The sequence below is a fragment of the Notolabrus celidotus genome, chromosome 10 (genome assembly GCF_009762535.1).
Source record: "Notolabrus celidotus isolate fNotCel1 chromosome 10, fNotCel1.pri, whole genome shotgun sequence".
Taxonomy (NCBI): domain Eukaryota; kingdom Metazoa; phylum Chordata; class Actinopteri; order Labriformes; family Labridae; genus Notolabrus; species Notolabrus celidotus.
This window is the reverse complement of record NC_048281.1, coordinates 12,810,017-12,819,674: the sequence shown is the minus strand read 5'-3', so window position 1 is coordinate 12,819,674 and position 9,658 is coordinate 12,810,017. Positions and strand designations below refer to the sequence as shown.

At 41.9% G+C, this 9,658-nt stretch overlaps 1 protein-coding gene and 1 long non-coding RNA gene across 2 annotated transcripts; both read right to left on the bottom strand.

The window, feature by feature from the left end:
• Nucleotides 1-850: 850 nt before the first annotated feature.
• On the bottom strand, nucleotides 851-7,571 carry LOC117819851. The gene is made up of 2 exons (XM_034693344.1): nucleotides 1,355-7,571; nucleotides 851-921 (listed from the first exon to the last, which is right to left on the bottom strand). Exon 1 carries the CDS (start codon nucleotides 7,556-7,558, stop codon nucleotides 1,664-1,666), a length of 5,895 nt encoding a protein of 1,964 aa, XP_034549235.1. The 5' UTR covers nucleotides 7,559-7,571; the 3' UTR covers nucleotides 851-921; nucleotides 1,355-1,663.
• Nucleotides 7,572-7,700: 129 nt separating this feature from the next.
• LOC117819852 lies at nucleotides 7,701-8,402 on the bottom strand. The gene is made up of 2 exons (XR_004632644.1): nucleotides 8,205-8,402; nucleotides 7,701-7,771 (listed from the first exon to the last, which is right to left on the bottom strand). It is a non-coding gene; the product is annotated as an uncharacterized LOC117819852 (long non-coding RNA).
• Between the last annotated feature and the right edge of the window lie 1,256 nt (nucleotides 8,403-9,658).

The following is a 9,658-nucleotide window of genomic DNA, read 5'->3' as shown; positions in this document are numbered from 1 at the left end:
AAAAGGAGTCAACTATATTAACAGGAGTATGCAATAATAACAGGAGTTGTTGGCTACAATAACAGGAGTCAACAATAATAACAGGAGTCAGTAAAATACCAGGAGTCAACTATAAGAACAGGAGTCAACTTTAATATAACTCTTTCCATGTGAGCGCGCTCAGAGTAACTCTCAGTTGTCTGATGTTGATGAGCTTCGATTCATCACTATCTCCTTTGTCAGCTTCAGTGAAGCACAATCAGGAAAAGATTTTTCACACATATTCTTTTTATTGTTGTCAGTTATAAAAACACACTTTAGTCATCCATAGAGAAGAGATGCACACATCAGTAAAGAGTGTAAAAGTAAGGAGTTGTAGGGTAGATGTTTTTAAGGGAATCTGGGGAAATCAGTTGTGTTGATTTTCTACAAACCATGTGGTCACTGTCTCAGTCTGAGCATCGATCTCTGCTCTGAAAAAGAGGAATCTTCTGAAAGTCCAGCGTGACACCAAAGAATTAACCTGAATATCTAACACGTTAACACTCTGCAATCAGACTGTTTGCACTGATGTTCAGCCTGTCTGCAGGGTCTGTGTGAGCCCCCGGGGGCCCCGCTGAACAGGACTGATGAATATTCAGGCCGATATTTCTGATGTGAATCTTCACTGAGTTTATTAATGTGCAGAGGAATATCAATGACGGAAATCTGCATCTTTATTGTAATCAGACTGATCCAGATTCAGCAAAACAAAAAGTAAAAACTATAAACAGCTGAATCTGTCCAACTGGAAGTTAAAGTCAGCAGAGCTCTTCAGATAGCAGTCCGTTTATGTAGCATCCCCGGTCGAATGATGAGCTTACTCTCCAACTGATGGTTCACATAGTTTTATTTAGAATTTTTCCTTCCACATCCATGAACATAGTGAACACACCGTAAGAGCTAAAACAAGATAAAAGAAGAAATATATCAATACTTTTGTACACATTAAATAATTATTTAGCTCCTTACAATTACGTGTTCAATTATATCAACAATAACGTATTTTAAACCTTTAAACATAAATTATGCTTTTTATCCTTATGAACTGTTTTACCTTTTTAACTAAATGACAACTTCAATAAAACAGAGTGCCTTAACTAGTAATTATTAGTCTTTTAAATGATGTTAAGTTGCTTCCTTTTAAACAAAATAACAAACTGCATTCTTCTGCAAACTCTCATACATCACAGGCAATACACACACACTGAAATAGCATGGTCAGGATCGTAGCATCTTTGCTAACCAAAACACCGACACATAAACTCGACAAAAGGAAAAGAGGTCATAAAGTTGCATATTATTAATCTGCACAAGAAACGGAGTAAATACAAACCTTATGCCTCCTTCAACCAGGTGCTTCATTTACTTGTAATAAAATAAAGACGTTCATTCATTCAGCCTTCACGTGCCTTCGAACCTTTCAACTTCCGGTTTGTAACTTTCAAAAATAAAAGCATTGATCTTTAAAGGAAACAAAAAAATCGGAAAGATACCTTCAAAATAAAGTTAACATGACAGACAATGAATTTGAGTTACTTACACTCCCACCAAATTATGAGTGTTTCAAAGAACAATATGGGATGTATAAACACGAATGATTTACTCAAATGATCATTACACTGTAAGGGATTCAAGATGGCTGTTAAACAGTCTCTAGGAGCAGGACCAGCTTTTGAACAGGGCGTTCAACGACAGATGGTTTGCCAGAACGCTGACCCTCCCGTCCCATCTTCTGGTCTCCAAGACGAATCTTTACTCTTCTCACAAGTCCATCAGCATCAGTCATTGTCTCTAAAACTTTAGCCAATCTCCACTCATTCCTTGGAAGATCTTCTGTTTTATCCATGACTATGTCGCCAACTTCCAGGTTTCTTCTCGGTGAATGCCAGCGCTGTCTGGTGGTAATATTTGAAAGATATTCTCTTTTCCAACGACCCCAAAATTGCTCTGCAAGGTATTGAACGTGACGCCACCTCTTCCTTGCATACATGTCTTCTCTGATGAATCTGCCTGATGGAGGTAGAGCGACCACAGGTTTCATGGTAAGCAGGTGATTGGGTGTTAGTGGCTCAGGACTATCTGGATCACTCAGGTTGTCGACTGTGAGTGGACGACTATTCACAATAGCCATAGCCTCATAGAAGAATGTCCGCAGAGAGGCATTGTCCAGTCTGCCTGTTGAGAGTGAAAGTGTGGAGCGAAGAACATTCCTGACCGTTCGGATTTGTCTCTCCCAGACGCCTCCTGCATGGCTTGAATGTGGAGCATTCATAACAAAGTCACACTGCTTCTCAGCAAGAAATGTGGTCAAGCGGTTGCCATCCATTTGCTTTAGTGCTGCACTCAGTTCATTTTTAGCTCCAACAAAGTTTGTCCCTTGGTCACAGCGTATTTGACGAACTGCTCCTCTCAAGGCTATGAAACATCGAAGGCCGTTGATGAAGGCATCTGTTGACATGTCATCTAACATTTCAATGTGGACGGCTCGACAGCAAAGGCAGGTGAAAAGCAGTCCATATCGTTTGTACACTTTGCGTCCTTGTTTAGTGTGAAATGGGCCGAAGCAGTCCATTCCGCAATAAGTGAATGGCGGAGATGGATTGACCCGGTCTGATGGTAGATCTGCCATTCGTTGCTCTTCCACAAATCTTCTGAGTTTACGACATGTCACACATTGACTCAGATATGCAGCAACAGTTCTGTTGATTCCTGGAATCCAGAATCCATTTGATCGTACCTCATTGATAGTCAGACCCTTTCCTTGGTGTTGGACTTTTTCATGATAATGGGCTATTATCAGTTTGGTAATGTGATGATCTTTTGGAATTATCAGTGGATGTTTCTGTGAGGTAGGAAGTGTTGAGTTTTTCAGTCTTCCTCCCACCTTGAGGATTCCATCTTGATCAAGAAAGGTGTCCATGTGGTAAAGCTTACTTTGTGATGGAAGACGTGTTCCCTTGCTGAGCAACTTGACCTCTTCTGGATAAGCTTGCCTTTGTAAGTCCCTTATGATGATGCACTTAGCATCTTCTCGCTCTTGCACCGTGCTGTGGCCTGTTGACTTGTCACCCTTGGCACATCTGAGAAGACGTGCAACAGCTTGTGTGACTTTGTACCATGAAGAGAACTTTGACAAGCGGTCTGTTAGAATCACTTGCTCTTTGGTTTGAGTATTCAGTATCTGCACCTTTTTCACTTCAGGGTCTCCCACCGGTGTTTCTGTGAAGACATCTGCAGCTGGAGGTAAGTCCTTCTCCCATAAGAACTGAGGTCCTTTAAACCAACTTGATGAGCAAAGTTCACTTGCATTGGAACCTCTTGAAGCAAGGTCTGCAGGGTTTTTGTCTGTCGGAACATATCTCCACTGCTGAGGAGTTGTGCTCAGGTGTATCCTTTGTATTCTGTTCGACACAAACGTGTGGAAGCGACGTGCCTCGTTGTTGATATACCCCAGGACCACCTTTGAGTCAGTCCAGAAGTATTCATCAGTGTCTTCAAGGCCGAGCTCCTCCTTCAGTGTGTTGCTTGCTGCAACCGAAACCACTGCAGCCGTCAACTCTAACCGTGGGATTGTTGTGACCTTGATAGGAGCTACTCTTGACTTTGCGATTACCAGAGCACAGTGAACTCTTCCATCTTCACTAATGTGTCTCAAATATGAACACTGGCCATATCCGTATGTGCTTGCATCTGAGAAATGATGTAGCTCTATTCTCAGAACTTGTCCAAAGTCAGCTGGTACATAACAACGAGGTATGTTGATTTTCTCTAAGTTTGCAAGATCGACCTTCCAGCGTTCCCAAACTGGTTGTAGTTCGCCAAGCAGAGGGTCATCCCATCCTGTGCCATGTCGACACATTTCCTGAAGCACTCTTTTCCCTGCAAGCAGTACTGGAGCAATTAGGCCCAGCGGATCGAAAATGGAGGCTACTGTGGAAAGAATGCCTCGACGTGTTGCTGGCTGGTCGTTCAGACAGATTTGAAATCTGAAAGTGTCAGATTCAATGTGCCAGTGGATCCCCAAGGCTCTCTCCACAATGGAGTCTTTGAAGGTAAGGTCAAGAGCCTCTACTTCGATGGCACGCTCAGATGGGGGGATACTTTGTAGCACTGATTTGTTGTTCGTTATGAACTTGTGCAGTCTCAAACCGCCAGTAGTGCAGAGTTCTTGAGCTTCTCTTGCAAGCTGAATAGCTTCTTCTTCGTTAGCAATACTTGTGACACCGTCGTCGACATAGAAGTTCCTCATAACAAACTGTGAGGCGAGGGGAAACAGGTTCTCTTTCTCCTTAGCTAGATGTTTCAGTCCATAATTGGCGCATCCAGGTGACGATGCGGCACCGAAGAGATGAACTTTCATGCGGTACTCCTTTGGCTCTGCACTCAGGTCTCCATTTTTCCACCAGAGAAACCGCAAGTAGTCTCTGTCAGCTTCTTTCACGTAGAACTGATGGAACATTTTTTCAATATCACACATCAATGCAATATTGTGTTGCCTGAATCTGATGAGTACACCTGCAAGATTGTTTATCAGATCCGGACCTGACAGCAGATGGTCGTTAAGGCTTGTTCCCCTGTGCTTAGCAGAACAGTCAAACACAACACGAAGCTTTCCTGGCTTTTTGGAGTGGTGTACGCCGTGGTGAGGAATATACCATTTTTCTCCTTCCTTCCCTTTATCATGAACTTCTTCTGCCTCTCCCCTTTCAATGACCTCACTCATGAACTTCACGTACTGTGCCTTGTAGTTCTCATCCTTAAGCAGTTTTCTTTTAAGGTGACTGAGTCGGACAACTGCTTGTTGCTTATTGTCAGGGAGACAGGGTCTTTCTTTAAAGGGGAGTGGCATTTCATAATGGCCAGTTGTGTTCTTCTGAATACTTTCCTTTAGACTGTTCAAGAAGAAGATGTCATCTTGAGAGACAGTCTTAGTGTCTTTACTGCTGTCTTTGAAGTCATACTCAAGAACCTTGAGAGCATCTGATGGAGTCACTGGTGGAAGCTCTCTGACTGCAACTCTGTGGCACATATTGGTTGTGCTTGGTGTGTCAAGATGAGGTGGTAAACAACCTACAATACTCCATCCTAGGTCTGTGCGAACTGCGTAAGGTTCATTATCTCCTCCCAAGATTACTTGCCGTGGTGCCATTGCCCTTGAGCAGTTGTATCCTATTAGCAGACCAACTTCACACTCTAGCTGTGGTGGAATTTCATCTACGATTGTTTTCAGATGACTCCACTGCCTTGCCGTTTCACAGGTAGGAATGTGTGTTCGATTCACTGGAATACAGTCCTTGGTGTAGGCCGGAGGGAGATGAATGAGGACCGTTGAGTCATAACCACGCACTCTGAGACCTGAGACCCTTTCACTGTGCAGTAATTCATCCTTTCCGATCATGGTAGTTAGCTTCAGCCTTACAGGATGTGCCTTGGTTTGCAAGCTACAGCTAACTTCTTTGTCGATAAAGATTGTATCACTTTGTGTGTCTAGTAGGGCGTAAACAAGCTTTTCCATACCTGGATTGTTGTCAGAAGAAACCCACACTGGCACGATCATTGAGGTATTGTTGGATGACTCCTCAGTTTCATTACTGAGAGACAAAGTGGTTGCTGTTTCATCTGTGGGGTTCTGATGTGAGATCACAGCTTGTTTCGGTTTATAGCTGTCATCATGGAGACAGGTTGGATGTCGTCCTTTACAGGTGTCACATGCATGTCTGTGACGGCAGTCCCTTGCACTATGACCTGGTTTCAAACAAGCAAAGCAAAGTTTCTTTTCCTTTACGTAGTTTCTTCTTTCATTCAGAGTTTTCTCTTTAAACTGAGGACAAAAATGTAGGCGATGTTTTATGTCTTGACAAAACATACATGGTGGCTTTAAACCTGTCTTTGACTTCTCTTGTCTTTCTGTCTCATTAACAGTCTCTGTGTGTAGAACACTGGAATTAGTTTTCTTCTCTTTAAAGTAGCGTTTCTCCGTATGCAGCTCTGTTGTGTGAAGAGCGTTATAGGAGGTGACAGGATTACAAGTGATCTCTGCTTCCATTGACATGAAGGCAACAAAATCCTGAAAGCTTGGATACTCTTGCTTATCTTTGATAGCTTGAGTGACTTGGCGGTTCCATCGAGATGCTGCCCAGTCAGGTAACCTTTGTACCAGTTTTTGATTTTCTTCACAGTCATTCAAAATGTTAAGACCTTTCACATGAGGGATTGCTTCTTGACATGCATGAAGGAAATCAGCAAACATCCTAAATCCTTCAGCATCCTTAGGCTGAACCTTTGGCCATTTTGCCAATCTTTCTCTGAATGCTCTTTGTATGACAAAGGGCTGACCATACCTGTGGTTCAGGCGATTCCATGCATCTTTATAGGCCTCCTCGTCACTGCGATAGAAGATGCCATCAAGTGTCTTTCGAGCTGGACCTCCTACATACCTTCTTAAGTAGTGCAGTTTATCTGCAGAAGAAATGTTCTTCCTGTCTATAAGTGCTATGAATGAAGCCCGCCATTCAATGAACTGGATTGGATCACCAGTAAACACAGGTGGCTCTGGCATTGGGAGCCTGTTCAGTGATATAGCATCTTGGACTGTCTGAGCGAGATACGACACGTCTGTTCTTGGTTGTGATGCAGGGGGTGGAACATAGGTGGACTGCTGAAAGGGAGCTGAAGACACAGGTTGCGGTGGTGATACATGCTGGCGTCTCCTAGAGTTGCAATCAGCGGAGTAGACACTTTCCTCTTGCTTTATTTCCTGGTTGTAGCTAACCAACCTAGCTCGTGCAGCTTTAACGTCCTTCTCTGCCTTAAGTCTCTCAAGCTCTCGTTTCTGAGCTTCTAGATCTTTCCTCTGCTGTTCCTCCAGGAGCTGAATCTTTTCTCTTTGCCTTTCCTCCTCCAATACCATCTCGTACTCTGCTTCCTTTGCTGCTAACTCTGCTGCAGCGTCTGCTCTTTTAGCTGCTACAATGGAGCTTGCAGAGGGATGACTTGAAGTGTTACTTGAGTGTTGACTTAGAGGAGTGACAGTGGAGCCATAGATTGAACTAGCATATTCCTTTTTAAGCAGCTCACGAAGCTGATGTTTAACTGTTTTACTGTCATACTCTCCATCTACACCTGCTATCCTTTCATAGGCAATTTTAACAATGTCCTTTGTGACTGCCTCACATGCATCAATACGGCGTCTTGTCTCACTGGATGGAGTGATGTGATCTCTAATGTCCACATAAATGTTAGTAACATCTTCTTTACCTTTTTCCAGAGTGTCTATAAGAGATGCAATTTGGCTCTCAGGTATGTCCAGCTTTAGCTGCTTTCTTGCCTCTCGCGCCTGGGTCTTCCATTGTTCATAAAGTTGAATAAGCCTTTTTTCCTTTCTGTGAGCCTCCTCTCTCTGAAATTCCAGCATCTTTTCCGTGGGAATCCGTAAGCGACCAGAGCGGCGAAGTTCCTCTTCTTCGCTGGCCTGTAAGGCATCCGTTGTCTGGTCTGGTTCTCTAATGTCTAGAGATATGTCATTAGATGTTTCCATTTTGAGAGCGAGGGTCACAGACTTACACCATCATATCAAGTTCCTCTGTTGTCATCTTTGTTCGGAGTGAAGTGTGATGGGAGCGATGAGGTGAAGCTCTTACTGTAGCATCCCCGGTCGAATGATGAGCTTACTCTCCAACTGATGGTTCACATAGTTTTATTTAGAATTTTTCCTTCCACATCCATGAACATAGTGAACACACCGTAAGAGCTAAAACAAGATAAAAGAAGAAATATATCAATACTTTTGTACACATTAAATAATTATTTAGCTCCTTACAATTACGTGTTCAATTATATCAACAATAACGTATTTTAAACCTTTAAACATAAATTATGCTTTTTATCCTTATGAACTGTTTTACCTTTTTAACTAAATGACAACTTCAATAAAACAGAGTGCCTTAACTAGTAATTATTAGTCTTTTAAATGATGTTAAGTTGCTTCCTTTTAAACAAAATAACAAACTGCATTCTTCTGCAAACTCTCATACATCACAGGCAATACACACACACTGAAATAGCATGGTCAGGATCGTAGCATCTTTGCTAACCAAAACACCGACACATAAACTCGACAAAAGGAAAAGAGGTCATAAAGTTGCATATTATTAATCTGCACAAGAAACGGAGTAAATACAAACCTTATGCCTCCTTCAACCAGGTGCTTCATTTACTTGTAATAAAATAAAGACGTTCATTCATTCAGCCTTCACGTGCCTTCGAACCTTTCAACTTCCGGTTTGTAACTTTCAAAAATAAAAGCATTGATCTTTAAAGGAAACAAAAAAATCGGAAAGATACCTTCAAAATAAAGTTAACATGACAGACAATGAATTTGAGTTACTTACAGTTTATATCAACACTTTGTCTTGAGAGTGACTTGAGAGTTAGCGTTAGCACAATCTGATACACGTCCTGCAGAAGTGTGAAGATGGTTTTTACTGTCAGGTGTTTCTACATAGGTCTGCTGTGACGGGTCAGTGTGTGCTAAGGTTCAGTCCGTACGCCTCCTCTCAGAATTTCAGCTGTGGACTCGGTCTATCACGGAGCACTGAAGTTCATCACTAACTTTAAGGCTTTCACTCATCATGGTCTGCTTTATGAACGTGTTGGTTGGTCCTCCTTGGCGTACCCTTATTTATAAGTCTAACTTAGATCTGCTTCCTTCATACCTTCTCTCCTTCATCCAGCAGAAGAGTACAGAGACTTACACTCTTCCATCCCAGCACTTTTTCTTACTCTCTGAACCAAGGGCCAGAGCTGAGATGGTGAAAGGCTTTTTAATGTGCAGCTCCGTTTATGTGGAACATGTTACAGAAAGAGCTGAAGCTAAGTGAAGCAGTCTCACAAGGTGATTTTGAGATGATGCTAATTGAGCAGGAGGCAGACACACTGAGCTGCAGGAGTTCTGCCTGAAGTACTCATGATGATAATTTAGTGGTATACTCATGTTGTTGGTTTTTTCTGTTTTTTTCATGTTTGTATGTGTCTAAAACTCTGTAAACTGTGCTGCTGCCAGGACAATCCTGAAAGACACGTTTTTAATCTCAATGAGTTTTTTTTATTTCCTACTTAAAGAAGGTCAAATAAAAAGAATACAAAACACAAGTGTAAACATACATAATGTTTATACTTAACACAAGTGTAAACCTGCATAACGTTTATACTTAACATGAGAGTGAACATGGGTCACGTTAATACTTACCAAGAGAGTAAACATGCAAAATATTCATATTTAACTTGAGCGTAAACATGCGTCAGGCTTATACTTAGTACGAGTGTAAAGTTGCATATCGTTTATACTTAATACGAGTGTAACCGTGCGTAACATTTATACTCAACACCAGTGTAAACAAGCGTAACATTATTACTTAACACGAGTGTAAACATGCACAACATTTATACTTAACACGAGTGCAAGCATGCACAACATTTATACTTAACGAGAGTGCAAACATGCGTAAATTACTGAACACGAGTGTAAACATGCTTTAATACTTAACAGGAGTGTAAAAATGCCTAACGGTTACACTTAAAACCTGCGTAGACGTACGTTACTTACTAAATATGAGTGTAAACATGCTTAATGTTATGC

What these genes read in the sequence shown, in the direction of transcription:
- LOC117819851 (XM_034693344.1), bottom strand. Translation starts at nt 7,558, where the DNA reads ATGGAAACATCTAATGACATATCTCTAGACATTAGAGAACCAGACCAG.